The 27,847-nt window shown below is 36.8% G+C and overlaps 1 protein-coding gene across 7 annotated transcripts; it reads left to right on the top strand.

The window, feature by feature from the left end:
• Window positions 1–61: 61 nt before the first annotated feature.
• Window positions 62–27,847, top strand: LOC149531096 (uncharacterized). Of its 7 annotated transcripts, none has more exons than XR_016359178.1 (9): window positions 62–217; window positions 4,943–5,021; window positions 5,120–5,199; window positions 24,709–24,775; window positions 25,143–25,214; window positions 25,310–25,582; window positions 25,680–25,810; window positions 25,937–26,084; window positions 26,366–26,461. XR_016359178.1 is itself a non-coding variant. In XM_089811588.1 (8 exons), exons 1-8 carry the CDS (start codon window positions 142–144, stop codon window positions 25,939–25,941), a joined length of 783 nt encoding a protein of 260 aa, XP_089667714.1. In that variant the 5' UTR covers window positions 62–141; the 3' UTR covers window positions 25,942–27,847. The 7 variants fall into 7 exon arrangements, 5 of the variants coding, with proteins under 5 accessions (XP_089667714.1, XP_089667711.1, XP_089667715.1 ...); XR_016359177.1 differs by having other exon boundaries at window positions 25,677–25,810; XM_089811588.1 differs by having other exon boundaries at window positions 25,937–27,847.

Genomic DNA, 27,847 nt, shown 5'->3' with positions numbered 1-27,847 from the left:
TATTAATAGTTATATGATATTTTTGTATTTATATTTATGTCCTTGCCTACTCCTTTAGTTTGCGGTGAATCTTCGTCCCAGGTGTTAGCGGCGTGCATTTGCAAAGAGAGCGACTGAAACCCTCCATTCTCTACTTTCAGAATGTCTCACTTCGGCAGAGCAGGACCTCCCGATATTAAAGACAGTTATTCTTTGCTCGTTCTCAATATCACATTCCGTAAGTTTTTTCTTGCCATTTTCTTATTATTATTGCTTTGCGTCTTCAAAGTGCCTCCATTCTATTGTGATGTAGTTTTTCTTTTCTTTTTTCCTTAAAAAAGCTGAAATTACTTCTGATCTCAAGGGTTTATTTTAAGGTTTTTGAGTTTATTACTGGTCGAGCGAGGGTTTTGGTGTTGAGTTTTTGAGAGCTGGAATTGACCTAGTAATATTGCCCTTATTAATTGATATTATGCAAATTTGTGAAATTTTTAATGGGTAACACAAGTCACGAAAAGGAACGATGTGTAGATTATGTCCATCTACTAGAGGAGTTTTGATAGGTGTTTCTGAAAATATTATCTCCATTGTATTACTCCATAGCTTTTTAAATGTTGGTCAGCATTTATTTGGCCACAGAGGCGGGTTTCCCTTTTTAGTTTATTAATTTTTACTCGGTTAGGTGAATAGTACCATTGGTCCCAGCGTCATGGAAATAGGAAGACTGCAACATGAAACTTAGAACAACTTGAGGCCCAGGGGTTACTTTTGGGATGATGGTCTGCATCCATCCTTCTTTGTTCTGGTACGTGCATGCCTGTATGGTGGAGGGAACTGGTTTAATTTCGGGAGCATGCATTGTAGTATTTTGAAAATGAGCAACATAGTTTGCTTGACAGACAGGAAAAAGGTGTCAATTTATTTGTTCAATATTTACCTGATGGAATTAGGATTTAAAACATATTGATGGTTTTATAATCTGAAGATCATGTCCGGTAGTTTCTAAAACATAGGTCATCATGCCTCATCACTACAACATATCCTGCAGAGTGATAGACGTCAGACAGCACGTTGATTATTGTAATGTTTTTCTATTAATTATAAGGATCAGACGAAAGAGTATCAAGCTGCCTGTCAGTGCTTTATTGCTTACAAATAATTTTAGATAATCGCTGAAGTAACAACAGTAGCAAAACTGTACAATCCAGCATGTACAAAATAGAGATAAAAAGATATGGCAGTGAACATAGAATATCGCCAACAAGTTCTTTACTGTCAAGCACATGTTTCTCAGCGGGCATCCTTGCTGCCAGCATGATGCTCTGAAGGGGTGTGACTGAAGTGGATCATATGAGGTACCAGGATCACCATGACTTTGCTCATGCTTCTTATTCTCTTTGGTCTGCTCCATGAATTCTCTGACAGTAATATCAAACTCATCTCTTTCTTTTTGATAATTGATGGATGTATTACCGTACGCAATCTCCTCTTTATGAACTTCAACTCTTCTTTCGTTCAGCAGCGGCAAGAATTTGTCCTTGATAAGATTAGGATAGCAGTCACCAGCGAAGAAATATTGAAATACACGAGTCTCTGCAGATACTCAGTAAGGTATGTAACCTTCCCACTGAATAAGTCATCATTCCTAAGCTTCCATAAATGCTAAAGAAGAACACAAGAGAAAATAGACCAAAAGACATTACTGTTATGGTTAGTCCTGAAGATATTATCGGATATGATATGAATAATGTTAAAGTTGCCATTCAGAGTGAGACCAAATATGCTTCAAACTTCCTTGGCAGAAAATTAGTCAAAAGACATGGAAAACAGATTCATAGTTTTTGCAGACAGTGCAGATATTGGGTTCCCCTCTTGGTTTCTTAAATCTTCCTATTGCATGGTATGATCGTATGTTATCTCAAGTCGTGACCATGCGATACCTTTTTTCGCAGTTATGGCTTAATCGTCAGGATGGACTGCGAAGGCACCACAACTAAGTTAACCATTAGCATGGCTTTTTCGTGGTCTATGCTAGCATCCAATTTCGGGTTGCGATGGTGTGATAACATCCAGTTTGAAGAGAGTCATGACATCGCATGTAGTAAAGGGCAAATCATGGTTAAGGTGGCGAAGCTACGAATCCATTGCCCTCGCATGGTCGCAGGATTAGGAGATAGAACCACAGTTAGAGGTGTGAGCATGTGACAAGCTGATGCGTGTCATGGTGGGCCAGGCACATTGGAAATCCTTTAGTAGCAATGTCACAAAGGCCAATTTCGAGGGAGTTATTCATCGAATGAAAGCAGATCAGTTGAATCGATGCACTTCATCAAAAAAGCTTCAAAGTTTAAGTTGCAAAGTCAAACATGCCGCAGTCAAGTTTAGTTCATCGCATTGTTGCAAAGGATTAAGCTCAACCCTGGGTTAGAGCAGTGAAGTGGTGATCCTCTTGGTTCGTAGTATGGCATGAAGTTGAATGCAAACCAGAGTTAAGGTCGTGATGGTGGTCAATATAGCAGTTTCGCTCGTTCATGGCATTAGCATCCGAGTTAAGGTCTTAAGTCAAGATTGAGGGATCACGGTCAAAGCCTTGTCTTTGCTTAGTCGTAGTTATCCAAGATACAGTCAGACTTTAAGTTGTGATCGTGCGAAAGGCAACACAAGCAGTTAAGTTTCAGTAGTTGTAGGCATTTTGTGCCACCCTCAGTGTGACTAGGCAAAAGTGGTCAAGAACACCTAACACAATGCTTGTTCGCTTGGATGCTGGTTTTAAATGCTAAGTCATAGATCGATTGCAAAGCAACGACTAGAGGTAGTTGTTGGGTTGCAAGGGTTAAAAGGTCAAGGTGAAAGCAAGTTGTGACAAGGTGGCATGGTCAAAGATAGATGTCTCGCAGCATCGCAGGCAAAATAAATGTTAAAACCTTAGTTGCTGCGAAGATATTAAGAGGGTAATTTTATGTAGTTGTTGGGTTGCTACAGTTAAGGGAATAAAGTAAAAACAAGTTGCAAAGCAGCGATCAAGCATGATATGAAGGGCAGTTGTGGTTTCGCAAGGCTAGACGGTTAAATTGGAAAGTAGGTTGTGAAGCTGCAATCAGAGGTACTCAGTGGGTCAACATAAAGATAATAGTTGCATGAGATGGTAGGATACTTCAAGGGCATTGGGCCATGTGGCGAGTTTAGATGGTTGACTCCTTTTGACTTGGTGATATGGCTGACTTGGCATGTCGAGAAGCAAAGAAGCAACTCTTTAATGGTAAATCAGATCCTTTTGATTGCTTGCAGCCGCTTTTGAGTGTTCTCCATGCTTGTTCAATGTAGTTCCATTCCTCTTGCTGGTTGGTTCATTCATTTACCCAATCAGTGATAATGTCCACTTTTTTTGTCTTTTCTAACCAGATTTGCACGTAAAAGATTAGACCTTCTATATGGGAATGTGCATTTGATCATGATTTCTTCTGATCAACAGTTATTTCTCCTCTGCAATCTCAACTCTACTTGGTTAGAGTTTGAACTCAATGTAATATTAGAGGTATGCCTGACCTCTATAAAAGACAATTGTAAATATTTGTAAAGGGTTCTTCTCTGCCTGTATGTTGTAGCAGCATTATGCTTTGTAACTTTGCCTTTCATTAATGAAATCTTTGTTCCCTACCTTCTCTTGCCATTTTGCTGTCTAGTTCATGTATATGCCTTGCAGAGAATGTTTTCTTTCTATTTTTTTAAGTTTGCATATTGTGTTTAATCTTTTGGCAATTGTTGCATAAGTGATCATTATTCTTCCTTTCAATGTTTCATCAGTTTGAGGCCTGTATGTCGCTTTGGGAGATAGACTGAAGTTAAGTCTAGTGTATTTTGGGTTTTCATTGATGTTTTGTGCAGTTGTAGACAGATTTGTGACCATTCAATCTAGGTGCATCACCCCCTTTAGATTAGACTAGGTAGTTTGATTTCATGCATCTCATTCTCTCTTTTCCTTCAAAGAGTAGTTAGGTGCATCCTGATTGTAAGGAAGCCGGCCTTCTCCGGAGATTGGACCTCAGATTGCAAGTCCCACACTTGGAGGTTGTTACCATATTACACGAGGTCGCTTGAGGGTCATACCTCAAGCAAGGGTGCAAACTTTTGTGTCAATAGTAACTTGTGTAGAAGGAAGTGCCAATAGAAGTAGGAAATTTTAAACTCAAGGAGATGGTGCTAGAAATTAAGCATCTACTTAGTTCAAATGCTGTGGTCAATGCTGAGGTTCCACTTCTTATTGAGCTGGTCAAGAATATCCAATTTATGAGTGAGAAGATTATAAATATATTTGGCCTTGACATGGGGAAGGGGAGTATCATCTGGCCATTTGAGGGAAGCAATTCTGATTGAAAGGGGGCTGCAGATCTTAGGGAAGCCAAGGCCTTTGGTTGCAAAAAGAAGAAGATAGTATGTTCTGCTTTGAGATTGAGGGAAACCATAACTGTTGACCAGTTCTTGCCAACTGATGAGATGACACCCCTCGATGATGTCTTGGAAGGAATTAATACCTTTGGAAGCCCACTTTATGGCTGATCGTCCCTGAAGAAGAGCAAGGGGTTTGTCACTATGAGTTAAGTTCTGCTAGATTGATTTTTTGCCACATATGTTATTGCCTTTGTCCACAAGTGAATTACCAGAAATAAACTGTCAGTCTCCAGAGTTAGTGGACCAACCGAGTAGTCAGCTTCTGGTGCAGGGTATACTTGTGGGATTGAACTCAAGATCACCCTATTAGCAATTTTGCAAGGTTCACGAGTACTGTTGCCCTTTGGGGCCAGCCTTGTCTAAGTTGGAATTGTTGTTTTAGGGTGATAATCAGGAATATCTTAAGAAGGAACATGACAACGTGATTTTAGATTCTATTCTCTATTCCTGTTGTTTTAGTTATCTTCAAGCTTTTTTAGAGGCTTCATTTCTGGCAGCATGTTATTCATTGCAGGTACAACTGCAGATGATCTCTATCCATTGTTTGATCGTTACGGAAAGGTTGTTGACATCTTTATTCCAAGAGACAGGAGGTAAAGAAATGCTTAAGCAAATATCTTTCACTTGAAATATTTATTTGTTGAAATTCTTTTGTTTGAAATCTAATAATTTAGCTTTGTAATATTTTCAGGACTGGGGATTCAAGAGGATTTGCTTTTGTTCGTTACAAATATGCAGATGAGGCTGAAAAGGCAATTGAGAGGCTGGATGGTAAGGAAATGTGTTTTTGTATATATTAAAATAATATTTGATTTAAATATCTTTGAACCTGTTATTTCTGACATCTAATAGTTGGTAATTGAATAAATTTTGAAGTCTCATAATGCCTCTTCCTGCAAACTCAGCACTGTATGGCGCTCACCAAATGCCCTACCGCACATGCACACATGTCCTCCCATGCGCACACACACTAGTTATTGTATGGACAAACCCAAAATGAACTCAAACCCACCCTGAAAAAAATTTGAATGAATTTTGAAGGTTCACAATGCATCTTCCTCCAAACTCAGCATTGTATGGCGCTCACCAAATGCCCTATTAAATCCAGTTGGCCTGTTAATAAAAACACACCAACCTCCCTCTTTTCTAGATCCTGCAAGTTTCTTCCTGTAAATTTTTATTCTTCTGGCATCACCGTTGCTTGAAAATCATTGACGAAATTAATAAAACTTTAAAGTCAATGTGGCCTCCATTCCATGCTCTCCTTCAAATTGCTGCTTCATCATTACTATCTGTGTTCCTTTATGGGCCTTCCAAAAGGTGTTAGTGTTGAGCTTTTTTGAACTTAATCTCCAGAATTTGTTGAAGCTAAGAAAACACTAGCTTGCTTATGCATTTTCCTTTATTGCTTTTTTTAATTCCAAGAATCAAGTGTTCCATCATTTTCTCTAAAGTCCTGATCCGTCAAGGATACTCCAGACTTTGACATTGTATCAACTACCTAATGGTCCTCCCTCCTAACATTGGTGATTTTGAATTCTGCAAATGACTCCAGCAAAGACTTGATCCTATTGATATGCTTGTTAAGATGCCATACTCCTGACTTTGACATTGTATCAACTACCTAATGGGCCTCCCTCCTAACATGGGTGATTTTGAATTCTGCAAATGACTCCAGCAAAGACTTGATCCTATTGATATGCTTGTTAAGATGCCATACTCCTGATTCACCTTTGTTTATGTCATTGATAATAATCTACGAGTCCCCTTCCAAACGGAGCTTTGTCACTCTTAATTTTATAGCCATCTTATAGCTAATAGTGCAGCTTGGACCTCTGCCTCCTTGTTTGGTCCTTCTGGAAGACATTTCAGTCCTGATAAATGAATATTACCTCTGCAATCCCGCACAGAAAATCCTGCCCCTGATGGGCCGAGGGTGCCCTTAGAAGCCCTTTGGAAATAAATCCTTGTCCATCCATCCTTTGGGGGTTTCCAAGATTCCTGTTTAATCCTTTTTAATGGATGTTGAGCCCTTAAAGGCCCAGTAATGGGCAATAGTTGCATGCCTGTAGGCCAAAGATTAACAAAAAGAATCTTGTTGCAGATCAATCAGTTCATGTTATTGGATATGTTATCTTAAAAGTATTTCTATTTGTACTTATCAGCCTTTAACATTGTTAGAACCTTCTAATAAGGGTTCAAGGTCTTCTAACGCGGATTTTTCCTTTGACAAGGACTAGTAACTGCATTGTATTTGACTCCTAATTGCGTCACAGCCTTTCACAAGGAAGTTAAATATTAGTACATTATCTTGTGGATACCATCCCCATCAAGGTTTTCCCTCTGATCAATGGTTTCCATAGTCAACAAATCACTATGTTATGGTGTATGATTTCTTATTGTTTTGCATCATTGTTTTAATTGTTAGTTCTGGCAGGAATACTATTGCACCCATTAGATGCAATTAAAAACTATAAAATATATTAGTTTAACCAATAAGATTCAAATATTTTTATAGGTTCTAGGTTTTTTATAAAGTTTGAACATTTTTATTATTTTTGAAATGGCAAAAAGCTATTTAACTAAAATCTTATTGGCTCTCACTAATAATAGTCAGGGAGAAAATTAATTTTTGAAACCAAAAAATAAAGAAAAAATTAAAGCTCTAACTTTTAGCATTAATTGTGCAATTAATATGATTGAAAATATCATAAAAGATGATGTGACACTACATTTATCAAGAATTTCAGAATTTAAATTCTATATTATGATTGAAAATATCATAAACGATGATGTGACACTACATTTATTTTATCATTTCAAGAATTTCAAATTTAAATTCTTTATAAAGTTTGAACATTTTTATTTTATTTTTTGAAAAACAAGAATAGTATTTAATTGAAATCTTATTGGATTTTACTAAATAGTAATGGAGAAATTCAATTCTTAAAACAAACAATCAATGAAAATTTAAAAATCTAACTTTTTATATTAATTGTGCAATTAATATAATTATTATAAAAGATATGTCACACCACACTTTACTTTACCATTAGTCAAATTTATAACAATAGAATGTACTAACTCATAAAATTTTGATTCATTTTGTTCTTAAAGCATTATCTTTTAAAATAATTAAAAGTAATAAAAACTAAATAATGTAACAAAGAATTTTTAAAACTAAAAACTAAATTAAATTACAAAGAATTTTAAAATGGTAGTTATTGTAAGTATAATTATGTTTATTGATTATGTATTTAAAATTTAAAATATCTTATATCATTTTTGGGTTTGAAGTTGTTGATTACATATTTTTTAATAAATAAAAATAGTATATAACGATGACAATTAACTGTATTTTTTTTTTTAAATAAAGAATTATTTATATTAAATATTTCTAAAAAAATTATTTTTGTTGAGTAATTTTCAATTTCTCTATTTTTTTAATCATATAATTCTGTCGTTTAGGATAACAATTGGTTTCTAATTTCTTACATTGCAAACATGCTAAAAATAAAATAAAATTTAGTGTGCTGTAGACTCAAGACACAAAGAATAAGCAATTTAAATTGTGGATATCTTTTCTATATGTAGAATTTAGTTATAACATGCTTATGCTTTTGTTAGAGTTTTGGTTGGTATTGTTTAATCTTGCACAAGATCTCAATGATTCATTTGTTCACAAGACATTTATGACAACTTTATAATTGCATTCAAACTATTATTGTAGAAATTTTATTTATTATCTCAAACTTCTTATGGAAAAACCAATAATGCAAAAAATGTGTTGCCTTGTAATGTATGTGTTATTTTTTTAGTGAAATTGAACAACATTTCTTGAGGGCTTATGAAGACACTTTCCAGTCTCAAAACTCTTTGAAGTTGAAGAATTCCATTTTGTTTTAAAATTCTTGTACACTTTTGAGTTTTCCAATTTAGAGCTTCTTGTAACTTTTTTTGTAAAGGCGTTGATGTTAAAATTTTAATGATGCAAAGAAGTAATTTTGCACTTGGTAAGAGCTATAACTTATCTAGTCGCATCCAATTACAAACATTAATGAAAAATGTAATTGTCTATGTTTCTCCACTGTCTTTAGTTCTTAAGTTCTATGTACAATTACAATTAATTCTAATACGGTTTAAAAATGATTCAGCCTCTAAAAGATCAAAGGATAGAATGAATGTTGTTCTAATACATTTAACATTCCTTCAAATTAAAAAGTTTATTCCTCCATCTCAAACCTTTATTGCCACACTCTACAATACTATAATCATGACATATATGGCAGGAACTAGGACGCTTTGTGTCTCTTGTTATAGATCAAATTTATAAGATTGGATTTAATTATATTTGTTCACAATTGATTCACGACACCCCTCGCCAATTATGTATGGACTTTACTTCTTAACATAATAATCATATATTGGTTAAGTGCTTATATATTCAAAGAGAGTATCTATATCTCAAGGTCATGATACTCAGAAATAAATAATAAAAACCTTTCTTACTCATATATTGAGCAGAAAATATTATATGAAGCACACTAAAAATTCCTGATATGGTAGACACTTGATTGGACACGGAATGTGCAAATAACTCTCACGATTATATGGGCAGAACATTGTTCTCCCAATTCACATACATAATTGTTAATAAGAAGTCAAAAATTGCTGAGTGATGTGCCCAATACAATGAATATATCCATATACTTTGATTGTTATATCCAAATGGGACAGCACAACATAAAGGAAAACTTCCATTGCTAATGAAAAGTCTCTTATGTTACAAACTGGAATCATAAATGACATCAATGGATGACATGGCAACTTTGATCGTTATATCCAAATGGGACAACACAACATAGAGGCAAACTTCCATTGCCATCTCTTACGTTACATATTGGAATCATTTCCAAGAGACTGAAACGTCATCAATGGAATGATGTGGCATTAATAACCAACGATGAAGACATAAATTGGGGAAGACCAAAATCGAAACCGACACATCTCATTATAGTTCGAACAATAGAAAATAATTAACCCAACCCAAAAATAGGGAGGCTAGAAAGCGTGGCATAGAAGAGACAACACACGGACATGAAAAAGAAAGGCCCAATGAGAGGAAGCAAATCTTGAACAGGAAGGAGAGTTGAGAGAACACTACTACCATAAATTTTGCAAACTAGAAATAAATAAATCAAGGAGGATAATGCTCTACAAACATAATGTGTCTCTGCAACTTCATAACCAAAACAAAATCACACAGATTTATGAGATGCTCATCAGGCACTCTCAATTAGAAGGATCTTTCTTGCAGCTATAACTTTAATGTGTCCTTGACATAATTTGACACCTCCCTTTAATAGGGATGTCCTGGAGCTGTACCATGGTATTATTTTTTTAAATTTTGATAATTTGTTTACTTTTGACTCTCATGGAAGTCTCAATTTGCACTATTTAGCACAAACCTTATTTGATAAGGTTCTATAATGTATAGTTGAAAAACTCATATATGGCAACTTATTGCCAAGGGCCAAAGAAGTAGCAAAAAGTCATTGATAACTTGCTTGGTGGAAAAATTGCTTAAATTTAAAGAGATGCATTTTTTTTGCAAAATTCAATGAGTAGATGCATCTAATGACTCAGTAAATGAGTAAACAAAAGAAACAAGCCAAGTCTAAATATATTTAAATGCATAGTGGGTATAAAATGACCTCTTTATGTGGAATGCTGTGGCTGGTAGTCAAATAGTCTAAAGCAAAATTGAAATAGCAAATTGTCTTTGTAAAAGTAAAAGTAAATACAACTACATTATCAAAATAGCTACATCTTTTTAGCCTGATAGTTTGAAGCAACATCTTTTTAGCTTGATAGTTTGAAGCAAAATTAAAATAGCAAATTGTCATATTAACGCGAGAATGCGTCACCTCCCTTTTTGCCGCACGCACCGGGGATGGGGACGCCCTGAGGACTTGGAACTTCGTTCCCTTGTCCCCAATGGCACCACCAAATTCCACCACCTTCGTTGAGGATGGGGAGACGTGCCGATGTTTACGATTTGCTGATTTAACTATTTATGTTATATGTTTGATATTCCAATTCAATGTAATGTTCAAATATTTACTCTTTTCCATCTTTGTATCTTATATTGCAATACATCTTTTCATATGTATTGTATATAATAACCCCCTTGGTCCTCCGTCGATGCCCCCTTGCTGCCCCCTGTCATCCCCCTATTGTCCCCAAATTAAATCCCCCTATCGTCCCCAAATTAAGGTCCCTCAGCCCCCCTGTCCCAGAAACTTGTCTCCTCTTTCCTCCGCCCCCTAGGGTGGTGCAACTATGCAAATTGTCTTTGTAAAAGTAAAAGTAAATACAACTACATTATTAAAATAACCTACTTGTTCTTCTTCCCCTTCACAACAACTCTAGTAAAAACTACGAAATGGGTAAGGGGTCTAGTCCTAGAAGTTTGTTATGACTGCACCACCTCACTTCGTGCTATTGGTTGTGACTTGACCTTCATCTTGGATGTCTATAGTTGCTGGCACTGAAAATGACTCCTTATGATCCTCAACTTTCTCATCCACTTCAATATCATGCAATCGCATTGCAAGTCCACCCTCCTCCATAGCTTGCCTCTTGAAATCGTAGATCTTATATTTTGTAAACAATGGAGGTTTTGCTCTTGTGATGCCTAATCATAGTAAGGATCCATCATCCAAATTAAGTGGACTATTTGGCGTTTTGTCCACCTTCCTTGTGCACAATCAAGGTTATATTGCACAAATGCAATGCTATTGATGTGTTTTTGTGCTAATTTGTTCTTATTCCTCATGTGGATGGCTTTGAACAAGCTCCAAATATGCTCAAATCTATGTGAAGTACAAGGTCGGCATAAGATTTAGAGGGAATGTCTTTGTAGATTTGGGAGATTTCCACCTAATTTTCGTCACCAAGCATTTGTAAAAAAATATTGAAAAGTTAGAAAGCAAGGTGAAAAGATATTTTAATTTTGGATACTTATCATGCATGTAAGAGACTCCAAAATTCCAAATATTGTACTTGGGGTTCAGAGTGTTTCTTCCTCTCTTGTTCAGGTCTTAATATAGTATCTTGCACCTTGCATTCTCGTACATGTCTAATTCAGAACTAATAATGTCTCTCACCTTAACTTTGGGTATAGTCAAGGTTGCTTGGGGACGTGGGTAACTTGGGTACTGGTATGATAATTTTCCAAAATAGGGGACAAGGGGTATTTGGGTAAGACAAGGGGTATTTGGGTAAATTAAAATTTTATACTATATTTTAATATGTTTGTAATAATATTTTAATGTGTGCAAAAATATTTTATGCTATATTTTAACTTTGGGTATAGTCAAGGTTGCTTGGGGACATGGGTAACTTGGGTACTGGTATGATAATTTTTCAAAATAGGGGACAAGGGGTATTTGGGTAAGACAAGGGGTATTTGGGTAAATTAAAATTTTATACTATATTTTAATATGTTTGTAATAATATTTTAATGTGTGCAAAAATATTTTATGCTAAATGTTTAGATGCATAATAGAGAAGGTAAACTTTAAACATGTGTAGTGCCTACCCCTAGTTCACATTTTGTTTCAATTGCCAAACTCTTTTAGGTCAGTTTTATACTTGATGTTTAGTAGCATTACTTTCAGATTATCAGATGTTGTTTTACACTCAATTTATTATATGATGAGATGACTTGGTACTCTATATTTCATGGATGTATGATGATTATTCAATGTTTTCAATTATCAATGATGATTAGTTATATGGTTTATTATCACATGTGCTTTCTTATGGATACTTACCCCATACTGCATGTGTATGGTGTGCGTGTTTGTTTCTTTATGTATGGTGTTTCTGATGTGGTTAAGGAAGGGAGTCGTAGTCACCTGCTAGGCAGGATCTACACGATGCACCACTTCCTGCCATTGTCTGTTTAGCTTAGAATATTGTGTTTGTACATGCGTGAATTTTATGCAGGTTGCAGGTATTGGGTATCGACTTCCCTGAATTGCCAGGATGAGCGTACCCTATCGCATTATCTCAATGGTAAGAGAGGGGAGATAAACTCTTAAGTCCAAATCCTAAACCCTTTAGCCAATTGTCCTAATTGATAATTAGGACAAGTATCTGAGTTAAGTACCCTCCGAATGCATCAAATGATGTTATTTCGTGATTATAACCCTTTTTGTTTGATCTAAGTAGGTATTTTTCTATGATTTGTTTTCGTATGTTGCTTTATGAGTCCTTGATGTATTTTCTATTAATTAAGTTTAATTAAAAGGATTAATTAATGATTTAATTTAATAAAAAATTATTATGATATTTTAATATTTAATTATATTTAATTAATTGAGATTAATTAAATAAAAAGAATTAAATTTGGAAATAAAAATTTTAAGTATAATTTTAGAATGTGATAATATTTATTTAATTTAATAATAATATATTTAGAGTTCATTTTTAAATAAATGCTAAATATGATTGTTATTTAAGTTAATTAAATATTTTATCAATTAAGTTTTTAAAATAAATTAAAAAGTGAAAATATATTAATTATTAAAAGTTGTAAGATTGCATGATGCGAGCATGTCTTGAAAATAAAGAAATTAATTAAAAAGATAAAATAAGAGGAAATTATAATGTTGTTTTAAATTCATAAAGTGCACATGGGTTTAAAAGTAATAAAGATTAAAAATAAAGTCAAGTGGAAAAATTAAATAAAGTTATTTAATGATTCATTTAATATGCATTAAAAAGATAAAGCAAAGATTAATAAAAGATAATTTTGAGTTAACTCAGTTGAGCAAAGAGTCATCTCGGGTGAACGCACAATTAGTGCCCCGATTTGAGGAGAAGACTCCTTATCACAACTTTGGGGTTCATTTTTGAAAAACAACGAATTTGGGAAAGAATTTTTGGAGACAAGAATTTTCGAAGACATCTTTTGATAGTGAATTTCAGAAGGAGAATTCTAGGAAAGTTCTTCAGAGGAAAGTTATTGAAGGGGAGCAAATTCTCCCTAGTTTTTCGAGGGTTTTGTATTAACATCAGGATCAGGTAGGGTCTTGTGTTTTGATCGTTGATTATTTACGCAATTTCTCTATTCCTTGTCTTCTTCGTGCATGTGGATTGTAAATCCGAATTCTCTATGATAAAAGCTTAAATATTTTAATACTGTAAAATGCTTGTCAATATGTTCAACGTACGTAGTGTTTAGAAAAGTGATCACGAATCCTCGTTTGTTAGATTAAAATTAGGATGTAATTGGAAAGGGTTGCATTTTAGATTAAATTTTTAAAAAAAAAAAAAAAAATATAAGTAAATAAATTATAAATAAATAAATAAATAAAAATGGTTTGTTTCATAAACCTATATTTAATAAATTTAATTAAAAACATTTTTTTTTTAAAAATATATATTGAATTTGGAGGCGGGGCCGTGACACCCCCACCTCCTTCTCCTTATGTGTGGCTGCCGCACAGTGACCCTGCTGCTGACGCCGCAGGTACGACTGCTGACGCAGCGTACTCTGCTGCGGCAGCAGCAGAATCGCTGCTGCAGCCGCCCCCTTTAATAAGGGCACGGGGTAGTTTTGTTTATTTTGTTAGTAACTTTTAAAAGTTATTAATTTTAGTTGTAATTTTATTATTATTTTAATATAATTTGTTAATTATTAATTTTAATATATATACATATTTATATATATGATAATTTATTAATAATACTTCATTAATTAATAATTAATAAATATTAATTATTAAATAATTTTTAAGAGTTTTTAATTAATTAATAATTAATAAATATTAGTTTTATTTTTATTTTTATTTTGAGAATTATAATTTTAATAATTAATAATTATTAAATTTAGGTAATTTGGGTTATTAAGGGTGTTAAGTCGGAATTAATGATAAGAATCAATTAAAGATGTATAATTATTCAATGAATATTATGATTGGGACTGCGGGTATTTAATTTTTAATAATCTATGATTATTATAAAATTAAATAAATAATTACCCTCGAACTTATTATCTTGAAGTAATTGACTTGATAAGAATTTTGGATAATTGTACATGTTATTCGAATATTAAAATGGGTGTAACTACTAGGGTAAAATTGTAATTTTTTTTATCTACTCGAAAACTTGTACTAAAACGAAAATTGAAACCTTATATCCAACTTAACTATGTGATTCAATCAAGCCAAAATATGAAACCTATATTTTGTATCTGTACTATTTTATTTTATTGTCTATGTTTTTTGGGGTGTGTCCTAGCGTTGACCAGTCCTAGGTTGTTACCAGAGGCTCGGGGATTATGTGAATGTGATGTTATGTTGTTTTGATCTCGATCTTTTAAAACCAACCCTGGTGATGTGTTGATATGCTCTATGACATGTTTGTGATTACTGTTTGTTATTGCTTTCCAGTTTCCTGGTGTGAAGCTGAAGTGTATGTATATAAGATACTTGACTTAACCATTTTTGAGTCATCGATCAGTTATATTGGATAACCATTTTTGAGTCATCGATCAGTTATAATTGATAACCATTTTTGAGTCTCGATCAGTTACACTTGGATTGCTTTCGGTCGGTTGAGAAGACTGAAGTGTTTGTTATGTTCTTGATGATGTCATGTGTTGACTTGACCATTTTGGAGTCTTTGATCAGTATTTTGATTTATCATTGATGCCTTCAGTTGCTGATAGAGAACTGTTGTGATCATATGATTATTATTTGATGCTTACCTGTTGCTCATGAAGAACTGATGTAAATTTTGTGGCTTATCTTTTATGATGTTTTTCAGTCGCTTGTATAGGACTGAGGTGATTTTATTATGATTCTTTAATTCGTGATTTCATGAGCTTAGGGTAGGTTATTTATGTGTAGTGTCGGGAAGTCGCTTGCAATGGGGATCGGGGCCCTAAGAGGTTGCCTGGAGTAACCCATTGTAAGTTGTTTTAACAAGTGAAAACATCTCACCTAAATACTGACTTAAATGAACCTAATAAGATAATTGTATGTTCTCTCCCATGCCTTGAGTGCTAGTACAGGCTAGGATGGGGTAGAGAGAACGCTTGGTTACGACCTTGCATTCCGCAGTATGCTTCGTCAGTACGAGAGGATACTAGTGGCCGCAGGGATCACTAGGGACCCGAGATTCCTAAGGGATTGCTCGGGTAACTTCTATGTGACTTTTGCGATGACACTTTCCCGCTTGCATAGCAGGTTTCCTATGTGTCTTTGTGGTGCCTCTGGGTCTAGATGTCTATCTATGTTGGAACCCTCGAGTTAGTATACTTTTAGGATTTCCCAGACTTAGAGAGTACTTGTGTTTTGTGTTTTGATACTTTGTTTGGGACTTGAGACTATCTCCTCAGCGCGGTGGGAGTGGACCATTTAGGTTCCACGCGGTTGGGTGGTAGTGCTTTTTACTCTTACCATTGAGATCCGTCCGTGGTCACCGTGGCTGGAGCTTTCTTGGTTGGCATTTACCTTCACTATGTTCTTGAATTATTATGATGGATGGTTAGATTTTATGATAGATGTTTTATCATTATGGATGTATGGATGTATCAGGTATGTTATTAGTTTCATTTATTTTACTGTACTTTGTATCATGGATTTGAGGATGATGTATCTTTATCTTTACATATGTATATTCTTTTAAGCCTTTCATACCCTGTGACATGTACAATGGATGATTGAGCATTCCGAATTAAATTGCCAAGAGGCATTCGGAACAAATGTATATTATGGACGTTGGACTTTCTTATTATTCTTTCATGTGGATGTGGTAGTTGTTAGACTTAGAATTAATTAAATTTAAATGTGACTCAACATCTTGGGATCCTTAAGGAATGTAACTTGTGATGTATGTTTGTTGATGATTACATGTTATTGCTTCCGCTACTATGTGTTTGATGTGTATGATATACATTCTTACTTTAAAAAAAAAAAAATGTTTAGCAAACTTAGTGAAACTCTAGGTTAATTCTTTTGGATCCCTTGGCGGGGTGTTACAACATGAACAAGAAGATCATAAATAATATAACAATGACAGATTGCAAATGATAAACTGCTGACTTGAACAGTAATGTTTATTGTTAATCAGTATTGTATCAAAGTTTCAACCTGATTATATATTGGATTAAGCTTGATAACAGCAAGCTGATATGCAAGCAAAAAACTGAGACAAAAGTTGGAAATCTTAATCAAGGTTTGTAGCTACGATGTTGCTCCATTGAGTATTCACTACTTGGGTATGTGTACCAATACCTAGTACGTGTCCGAGTGGTATGGGTACAAGTACCTGTGCAACTATGGTTATAATCAGCTACATGCACTCAGTGGGGCCCTTCATGACCTCTCCATTGGGATCCGAGTAGTATGGTGAGAAGCAAAAAACAAGGTTTGAGAAAGTACATTGTTCGGTGAATGGGTTGGTGGAGCTGATTATTTTGCCTCTTATCAGTAATTTTCCATATGGTGTCAAATTTGAGACTGCCTCCTTTTAGTAATTTTTGATAGCCTCCTTGGCCATATCCATGGCCTTAGAAAGATATTCCATTTGGGTTTGATCACCATCTATGTAGCAAAAATTCTTAACCAAGGGCTTTGACATCTACAATTGAAAATTACAAGGAGTTTAATAATTAGTCACAAATTAATAATGAAAAACTTGAATACAAAAGAACAAATATTCAAGATTTCAAATTACCTTCATCTCTGCACCTCTTTGCGCAAAGTGATTGTCAAAGATAGTGAATGCAACACTCTCTCTATCAGGCTTTTTCAAATAACTTGAATCTAGCTCTGCTTTACTCACAAATATGTGCTTTAAAGCTGACAACGCAGTAAGAATACTTTTGCAATGATAATAAAATCATTGCAAAATTTGTGACTTCTGGTCTTGCCAACTTTTTCCCTTTGGGTTTGGTCTCTACAACTGGTGTGACCCAATTTATTTTTTCAATGTCCAAAAGAAGGTCAAGGATATGCACTACACAAGTTGTCCAAAAAAGTGTACTATATTTGTCTTGGAGTAATGATTTGCACCACATTACCAATTCCCACCTCCATTACAACTTGCTCCAACATTAGAACCATAACTTAGCTGTCTTCACCTTGTTGGAGGCGACCTACAAGTACAAAGTAAAATTATTTATAAGTACGCAAATTTGATTAAAAAATAACTTAATTTCAACTATAAAAGTTATTACTCTAAATTAAAAAGGATATAAATTTATTTCCACTCTAAAAATCAAAACTTAAGTTATCAAGATTCAAAATTAAAAGCAAGAAGTTAGGCATCTTAAAATTTTAAAAGTGAAGTAACCTCCTACTCAAGTCTGCATGAGAAGATGCCTTGTGACCTTTTCTTGCCACATTCATTGCGGTACCCAAATTCAGCCAATGTGAGTTTTTTGCAGCATTGAAAGGGATGTGATTGAAGTATCAAAAAGTGACACAAGTGATGCCTCTCATTTCATCCAGTTCTCTCTTGTGATGGCTGTGGTCTAGGTGTGTTCTATGCACAAAAAATATATATCTATAAAATACGAGAATGATACTTGTGGTGGTGCTTTGCCAAAAGTAGCAAAAGTGGTGGCTAAGGGGATGTTGGATTTGCGGATATGTTGGCCACAAAGAGAGTTTACTATGTTCTCAAGTACTACGTCTTCGTCAATGTTTATTGTAAGTCCATAGTACTGAGGGTGGGGACCCCTATGAGGACCTTCTTGAGCACATTAGCACATTCTTTGCCATGGGTTGGACATCATCATTTTGGGAGACTTTAACGCGCAGACTAGAGACCTACAACCTCCTCTCCATGGTTGTAGGTTTGTTCCTATGTGTACGACTGCTTCTGATCTTGGTTTTGTAGGTTTGTTTTGGCTCTCCGAGGATTGTTAGGGGCCCTTCACTAGGTATGGTGGTAATTCGCTACAACTTTGTGAGTCTTTTGACGTAGTGATTTTGAATGGACTCTCTTGCTTTCTTGGATCCAAACTCTTCACTTGTTGGCCACATGGTGGTGGTGCTAGTGTTGTAGACTATGTTCTCTCTATTGCCTCCTTTATCCCTCTTATTTGTCGCTTTACTATCTCTCGCCTTCCTTTGGCTGACCATGTGCTCCTTGGCATCACCCTTCGGGGACACCTCCCCCTTGCTTATCTGCTTCTTCTTGCCCCTCATCTTCTAGCGGACTCCCCCCCCCCTCCCCTCATGCTCACACTTATTTTTACTTCTCCAATGGCAATGCGAAGCTCTTCATCCATTACCTCAGATGGCTTCTCCCCTAGGACCCCTTCTGACTCCAGGGATGTCACCTTAATGTTCCACTCACTTGCATCCGCCTTGTGGGAGTCTGCCCTTCTCCTCATTTCCCATTGCAGCTCCTCGCTCACCCCTCACTCCACTCGTAGGTCTTGCCCCATGAACCAGTGCTTGGATGAGGACTGCAAATCCTTTCATCACATACTTTGTTCTGCTCCACCCACTTCTTCCTCCTCTTCCTCTCAGTTGAGGCTCGACTACGACCGCTTTCTTTGCTATAAGAAACATAAGTTCACTTTGCTGCAATGTAGATCTCTTTGTGCCACGTTCTTCTAGTCTCCAAAGCTCTTTTGGTGCACCATGTTTCCTTGCCACCCCCCTTCCCTCCACTCTGGACCTTCACTTCCTTGCCTCCCACGTCTCCACCCTCTATGATATTCTTGGCTAGCCCCCTCTCCATCTCATCCTCCCCCCACCTTTTGTCACCTCTTCTCCTTTTGCCACATTAGTGGGGCAATTAGAGTTATGAACAGGAGCAAAACTCCAGATGAGGAAGGATTCCAAGCTGAATTCTTCAAGTTGGGTATCTCTGTCTTGGGTCGCTTTCTTATAGTGCTTTTTAATCGAGTGGTTTGTGTTGGCTTCATCGACTCTTGGTCGCGACATATTATCTATCCGATCCATAAATCTGGGCCAGCCTTTAACCCCGAAAACTACAAGACCATCATGGTTGGGCATACCTTTGCCAAACTCTATGTGATTGTGCTAAACGGTATCCTGTCCAGTGAGCTCGATTAGTGACATTGCCGAGCTAGAGGTCAGTCGGGGTTTCATACAAATTTTCAGATCACTGATCACATTTTGACTTTATAGGCCATCATTGAGGAGGCTCGCCACCACTTGACAAAAGTTTATTGCTGTTTTGTTGACTTTCGTAAAGCCTTCGACTTTGTTCCTCGGGCGGCTCTCTTTCAGCGTCTTAGGGACATCGGGATCTCATAGATTCTCCTTACAGCTATTATGAGTTTATACGAGTGCGTTGTGGGCAGATTCATGACTCCACAAGGCTTCTTTGATCCTAACCAGAGCACTGTCGAGGTGAAGTAGGGCTGTCCTCTCTCCCCCACTCTCCTTGGCATCTACATCGACGAGCTTGAGGCATTTCTCCGTGATTGCTCACTCCTTGGCAATGGTTATTATTTACATCAGGTATTGATCTCTATTCTCCTATTTGCTGATGATGTGATTCTCACAGCATCTTCTCTCGATGGTCTTCAGCGGCTCCTTGATGGCTTGGTCTCTTTCTACGACTCATGTGAGCTAGTTGTAAATCTGGGCAAGACTTGTGTTATGGTCTTCAATTGTTTGAGGACATCACATCTCTAGTTTTACTTCTAGGGTACTGAGATCGAGATTGCATCTTCATATACTTACCTGGGGGTTAAGTTTTTTGGACCTCGATTTAGCTTGAGACCAGCCATGCAGGCCAGAGTCAACAAGGGGCTTGGCTCCCTCGCTATTCTTGAGCGACAGTGCGACTTCCAAGATTCCACGACTAAGATGTCCCTTCTTGACTCCTTGGTGAAGCCGACTATTCTCTATGGCTTTACTGTTTGGGGCCTCTCCCTCTTGGAGTTTGATTGGGCCTCTGTTAAGAGAGTCCAAACTCTTTTTGCTTGGCGCATTATCAGATGTCACCGGTTCACACCACACAACATTGTTCTAGTTGAGTTTGGTGCTCACCCTTTCAGATTGGGGATCATCTTTGATTTAGTATGGCTCCTTCATTGGCTCCAGAGCCTTGCTGATTCCTTTGACGATCGTCACAAATATTCTTGCTTGGCTTACTGTTCCTCTATGGAGGTTGTGGGTTCAGAGTCTGGCGATAGGTCTCGTTGTTGGTACACCCAAGTCTCTGCTTTCTTGGGCTCGATTGATATTTGTTTGAATCGTCTTGCCCCCTTCCATTTTTCTCTGGATGCTCCAACCCATCTTCTTTCACCTTAGCAGGAGTTGAATGAGCAGGTTAGACTTGACATCTACAAACAATATGTTATCACGACGTGGAGGAATCCCCCAGGTGGGCTCCGTCTACACATGGCCTTCTACTCTGAGCACTTCCTTGATATCTAGGACGGGATTATCTTATGCCCTTGGTACCTCCCTCGTCGTTGGACTCACACTCTTCGCATCTCCTTGGGATCTTTAGGGTGGGATCTCACCGGCTATGTATTCAGACTAATCACCAGATTGGCAGGGAGGACAGGATTTGTTGGCCTCGTCATCTCGGAGAGGTTGAGACCGAGTCTCACTTTATTTTTTGCTGTCCCATTTACTATGAGATACGAGGGAGATTCTATTGTTTGTTCAGGGAGTGTCGGTCTCTTCCCTCATTCTTCAGATATATTGACCAGCACTGCCTTGCACTCTACCTTCAAGAAACTTTGTGGCTTCGTGAGCACGCTTTACAGCTCTAGCTTTGCTCAACATCGACTCCTATGTAGCTCATCACCTCTTTCTTTAGTTTACAGTTCTTACTTGAGGATCAAAGTGGCCTCTCTACACTATCTCGGTTCACACCAGATCTATGAGATCCCTTGGAGATCACGCTCGAGAATGACCCTCTGGTAGACCTCAAAGTGACCTTCCAAAGTACCTGATTGCTCTAATGTCCACCTTTTCATTCTGGACTACTTAGCTGTTGTTATTCCTTTTTCTTGGTTCTTTTGTTGTTTTGCTTTCACGTTCTTTCTGTGGACACCGGTTGGTGCTCCCCTTGCTGGCATTTGCTCGTTGTACTGTTTCTAGTCCCTTAGACCCTCGTTGGTCTCCTGTTGGACATTGATCCAAGAGGATCTTCAGGGCCTAAAATTGAAGTGTTCCAGTTTCTCTCGCAAGCAGTGCCATCGCATAGAGCACATAATTCTGAATCTGGCACAATTGAACGGGCGAAAAAGGAGTTTGTTTGTGCAAGATATTGCCAGTCAAAGCTCGGTCAAAGGTTGGTCAACTCAGTTATCAGGGACGAGGAAAAAAAGGTGGAAAATTCATTGTCACCAAATTGATCGAAGTTGACATCAATTTGAAGGTCTCGTCGCCACGATTACAACGACATTCGTTTCATTGAAAAAGGAGTTGATACGCAAAAGTTATGAGCGGTCAAAGTTTGCCCTAGGAAAAGTTGACCAGTGACGTGTCATGTCCGTACGATGACGTCAGCAAGGTGTTGTGGCAGTTTAAAATGATGACACGTGGCATGTACAATCAGCATATGACGTGGCAAGTACAATCAACGGAGTCCAATCATGTTGTGACACGTGTCATCGCTTTGGCAAGTAACATTGTGCCACGTGGCACCAAGTGGTGGAAGGAGCAAGTTTGTTTGAATAAAACAATAGGCTAGATTGGAACCTACGACCTCAGCCCTCTAAGGCTCTGGTGGTGGCCGTTGAGCCAAACGTTGGCTTCATTAACCATTTGTCGCACTTTGTATTTAAGGTTAACCCGCGGAAAATTGGAGGAAAGGGGGACCGCCGGCGGGGTTGGAACCCCCGACCGGTCGGTCCCAACAAAAGGATGACTACCGGTCCTGCCAAATGCGCTCTCAAACATATCTTTAGCGGAGTTGGTATTTAAAGTTTATCCTCAAAACCGCCCTCCTTTTAAATATAGATAATTGTTAATTGGTGATAACTTATTATCCCTAAATTTGATTTTAAGCCGAATTTTAAAAATAGCCAAAAGGGTATGGGGTTAATTAATAAACCCCATATTTAAAACAATTTGTTTAAGCCTAATTTTGGCTTATTCTTATGTATAAAAGGGGACTAGGAGGGTCTTCCTAAGGGGAGATCCATCAGTTGATCGTCCAATTCTTCTCAACTCTTCTCGTAGAAATTCTTCTTGTAAGTCAAGCATTCCTTGGAGGAACTTTTGTAACTTGGCGAAGAATCTACGTTTTGTAAAAGTTGTTGCAAAGCTTCTTCTTGTTCTTCTGTAAGGACGTCTTGCCGACGTGGGAGCTGTTGTCATAGGTGGAGCTGCTTTCTTGAGGCCTCTTGTAAGGCGAAAGCTAACTTCTTTTTGTAATCTGTGGCGTTTCCAAGTCTTGAAGGCAATAGATCGATTCGTTTTTCTGGCGAATCCGGAGACGTAGCTGATTTTCGGTGAACTCCGTTATCATCTTGGTTCTATTCTTTTGTGATTAATCTTGCAATTGTTTTTTTGAGCTTAGTAGATTATAGATTTGGATTTACATATTGGATTCAAATCGATAATTAAAAGATCCTGATGTTAGATTTACTAATGTAATCTTTGTAAGTCTAACTCGTGAACTATTTCGAGTAGATACTCGATTAGTTTTACGGATCAAGTGGTATTAGAGATAGAACCACTAGATCTTAATCAGATCAAGTTTGGTATCAGAGATAGAACCACTAGATCTTAATCAGATCAGACATTAATAAATTTATCTTATGGCTCCTCTTATGGCTAGTTTTGCCCTTTCTTTTTGCAATTTTCTCTCTTCTTGGGCAACAAACAAGACGTTAATTTCTCTTTTTATTTCTTTTGTGGTGTTGTCACAAATCCTCATATCATGGTTTATGATGCTTGTAAGGTGGTATTTCAAGTAGTGCATACTTCCACTAATTAATTTGTTACATTTATGCAAAAAATGAAATTAACTTCGGGCCCTTAAAAGGCATACTACCAAGCCTTAACTCTAGCCCCTTTAGGAGGTGTGCCTATCCAAATGGGCATGCGTCTATTGAGGCATTGACTGAACTTGAAGTTGACCTAGTGGAGGAAGAATGTCTATGCCATTTTAATCAAATTTCAACCTACACATACAAATCGAAAACACAAATCAATATTTTAAATTAAAATAGAAAACAAACTAAATTAGTTCAAATCAGGGTTTGGCTTTTTTAGAAAAAGATGAGATTCTTGAGAAACAATGATAATGTTGTTAAACCTTGTTCATTACACCTGAAAACAATTTAGAATACTTAGGAAATGCCATTATAGAGAAATCGCTTGCCATAGATACCTTGGAAGTTTTTTTGGCTTTGACAGCAAAATAGAATTCACAAAATGTAGATTGACCTTTTGTTGTGATGTCCAAATCTATTATGCCTTGATAAATAAAGATGGAATCTCTTTTGATGGTAAGTTGCTAGAAAATTGACATTTTTTTAAAACTTCTCAATAAGAAGTTCTGGCAAGTAAATGTGGTGTTTTGTGATATTGCTTTCAGGATTTAACTGTGTAGTTCTTGAGTCAAACTCATTAACTCATAGAACTACACAGTTAAATCTTGATAGCAATATCACAATTTGACTTACTGTGGAAAATATCTCCTACTTATCAAATGTGATGTTTACTCGCTGAGCAAAATTTACCGCGATAAGTTAAAAAATTGCTGATTTATCGTCCATTATTGCATCAATGCTATAATGTATACAAGTGTGCTTTATCAATGCTTTTAGATGAATACTTATGAATTCCCTATATTTTTTACTTTTTTCGTACCCCATCCCCTATAATGGCAAAAAAAATCTGTACCAGAAACCCATTTTCCTGTCCCTTTGTCTAGGAACGCTAACACACCTGCACATGCTATTAAAAGCAATTCTATGAATGGCTTGCATTCATAGCTGACCGGTGGTTACATTCATAGTTATTCAATATTCAGTGATGATTTGATATTTAAACTGCATTTTTCCATCGCAGAACAGAAATTTGAAGCTTGAAATACAATTTGTAAGGTAGTCTGCTCATTTGGTGTAATGAATTTGAACATGTCAGAATTACACTTTTCATGAATGTTTTTTTTCAATAGAAGCGAGCATTTTTACTAATGAATAAAATGGACGAAGGTACCTCATATTCATCACAAATAAGTTCTACTTAGTGTATCTGTTTCAATACATATGGTTATAGTTGATCTATTCATCTGTGCGTGCAGGAAGGAATGTTGATGGACGGGATATTGTTGTGCAGTTTGCAAAATATGGTCCAAATGCAGAAGTAATGTGAGTTGATATGCATTTTGTTTTAACAAGGGAAACATATGTGTATTTAACTTAAAAGTCGAATATAACCTTTAGAGATTTCAGTACCAAGGTCCATCCGAAAATTAATTGAAGATTATCTCATACTGATGTTTTGGCAATCACTAGCAATTTTAACCTGTTGCTATTTTCAATGTTTGAACTAGCATTTTACAAAATAACTGTAACAGTTGATTCTGAGAACTCATCCTGTATTTAAGATGTTGAAGATTGAATACTGTTAATAATTTTTTCGTGTCTGCTTATCACTTCTGCATATTGTTTTGGAGAAGAGAAGTTTAAATAAGTAACTGTTTACTTGTCAACTAAAAATACTTCCATGTTGCAGTCATAAAGGAAGGCTAAGTGCAGAGCCTCCTAGCTCGAGAAGATACAGGAGTCGCAGTCCTCGGCTTTCCAGGTCAGGATTGCTCTTGGTGAAAGTGAGACTGATTGTTCCCATTGAATAAAATATTTTCCATCTTGGCCTGATCTTTTTTCTTTTTAATCTGACAGGAGAAGGTATGACGACTATAGATATCGAGACCATAGGAGACGGAGTAGGAGCCATGATAGATATGAACGACATAGATATCATGAAAGAGATCGGGAATATCGACGTCGAAGCCGGAGCCAGAGCCTGAGTCATAGCCGGAGCCGGACTCACAGCCGGAGCCGGAGTCGGAGTCGCAGCCGGGGCCGCAGTATCAGCCCTCGCAACCGTAGCAGGAGTCTAAGTTGGGAGAAAACAAGTGAGAGAAGGAAAAGATCTCTCAGTCCTATTGATAGGTATGCTAGTTTGCAAGATTAAGAAATCCTATGATAAATTTGGAGATGGCACTTGAATGTTACTAATATATTGTATTTTCTGTCATGTTCCCAGCAGTTCTCCTGTGCGCCGCAGTCGATCTCCACAGCGTCGAAGCCAAGATCAATCTAGCCCACCTGCTAGGTCTCCTGCCCGTACAAGTTTGTCGCCAAAGGCTCAAAGTGAATCTCCAATACCTAGTAATTCAGGTGCTTGAATAACTGTGGTCTGTACATACATGGATCTGTATCCTGTAAAAGTTTAGAATTAGATATTTCTTTAGTTAGAGTCTCTTCTTTATGTTGATATTACCTTTTTTATAACCTTTTGTGCAGGATAATCATATAACTTGCAAAGCTGCTGTAGATCCACGTAGCATCATATGGCAGTGGTGTTCCAACTAGAAAAGTCTCGAGTACATCTGGAGTTAAACATGAGTGACGCATTGGTTGTTCATTATGTTCGAGGAGTCTTTGTTAGATGGTTAGTCTGATCACTTGAATTTTATTTCATTAATCTATAATTTTCAGTATTAGTGGGTTGGTTTTTTGGAGAGGTGCCAAATGTCCGTTCTGGCAAATTCATTCTGCACCACCTGCAATGTGCATTTGGTAGTAAGTCATTTCTAGACCAGAAGTAACAAGTTTGGAACCATTTTACTTGTGCCCTCAGTCACAGTGGACATACTTTAATATGTACTTAACTATTTTATTTTAGTTTTACAGTCCTGACTTATGCTGGACTATGACTGAGATGTGTGATAGTTAGTTGGGGACGTGGAAACACTGCTGGTTGCTGTGATGATGATGCTGTTGTAGCTGATGAGAGAGAATAACATCAAATTATTCCTGTTGATTTTTGATGCTGCCTTTAAAATGTTGATGTTCAAGGTTGGTGGGGAATGCAAATGTTCGAGAGGGCGTGTTCTATTTGATCTTTTAATTTGGTATGCAGCTCTAACACTATGTTGAATGTTTGGGTTGGTATTTTCATGGAATGAGCTTTATAAAAATCCTATATCACTATCTGGGTTGTGTGTGCGCGTTTCGCCACTGTGTCATTGATAATCCCACATGATAATAATTGCGAGAGAAGTATTTATGAGGCATTAATTGTACCAAGGGCTTTCCTTTTTTGGTGCAGGCCTTCGGCCGGGGTGAGTCTTGGGGTTAGCGTGTTGTTTTTCTTTTCTTTTTGGTGCTGAATTTGTTGCCTCTTCAGCAATAATATAGCTGGCAGTATCTGCACCAATTCTATCCTGGGCATCTCTAGTTTGATTAAATTTATTTACTAGAGATGCATATCTCTACTGTGGTATTTTGTTCTACATTAAAATCATCTAGAGATTCTCCTACTTCTTTGTTGGGGTGTGTTAGGAATGACTAAATTTTGGGTAGATATGTGATAAATAGTTGTTTAATGAGGCATTACCCACACATCTGCTCTCCCAATTTTGTGCTGACAATAATCTTACATAAAAATCATTTATGACTTACAGATGGTTTGGTATACTTGCATTAAAGCTTTGTCAGTCTGGAATCAGGCTCTAGGGTTTGACATTTATGCCATTTTTGGAGCATTTAGGGTTTTGTCAGTCTGGAGTCCCTTGCTCTGATGCGATCATTGTTGGCAGTATAGGTTTGTGCATTGTGGTTTGACCTTTATGCCATTTTTGGAGCTTTGATAGAACTAAGAGATGACCAAGCTTACGGGGACTCATGGTATACACTGCTTTCTGGTATTGGAAAACCGGGCACACAGTTAGAATGCAGTATTGTGCTTGTCTGTGGTTTCAAAAAACTCTCTGTTGGTGTTATTTCCCCTGACATGATATTTGTGATAGGGTGGAGTTATACTTAATTGGGACTTTTTATATTTGAAGGATTCTGTCAATGTCATGCAGAGTTAGATCAAACTTACCAAGTTGGCTCTAATGCTTGGAGAAGATCCAGATGAATAATTTAGGTTGATGTATAAATGAAACACATGGAGCATTTTACTTCTTTTGCTATCACGTTCTCTACAGACCTAAGAGTGTCAAGACTGTTGGACACTCGTGAATTTTAGACCTGCTACTTGCCAATTGAAAGTGCGGTGCCTCAAACAATGCTTATTTGGGGAAGTTTACTGTACGTTTCGATCACTTCCATTCATAAGTTTTTTTTCTGCATATTGTAACCGGATACTGTAATTAATAATCAATTGCACACGGATAGGTCTCCGGCTCATAAGGTATTAGTTAATAA

Source organism: Cupressus sempervirens, chromosome 11, assembly GCF_028749045.1.
Source record: "Cupressus sempervirens isolate cs-2001-9-10 chromosome 11, ASM2874904v1, whole genome shotgun sequence".
Lineage (NCBI taxonomy): Eukaryota > Viridiplantae > Streptophyta > Pinopsida > Cupressales > Cupressaceae > Cupressus > Cupressus sempervirens.
The sequence above is the reverse complement of the archived record's forward strand: the minus strand, read 5'-3'. Positions and strand labels throughout refer to the sequence as shown.

Coding starts and splice junctions, on each gene's coding strand:
- LOC149531096 (XM_089811584.1), top strand. CDS start 142: ATGTCTCACTTCGGCAGAGCAGGACCTCCCGATATTAAAGACAGTTAT. Junction 5,200..24,708: donor GGCAATTGAGAGGCTGGATG/GTAAGGAAATGT, acceptor CTGTGCGTGCAG/GAAGGAATGTTGATGGACGG. Junction 25,215..25,309: donor CGCAGTCCTCGGCTTTCCAG/GTCAGGATTGCT, acceptor TTAATCTGACAG/GAGAAGGTATGACGACTATA.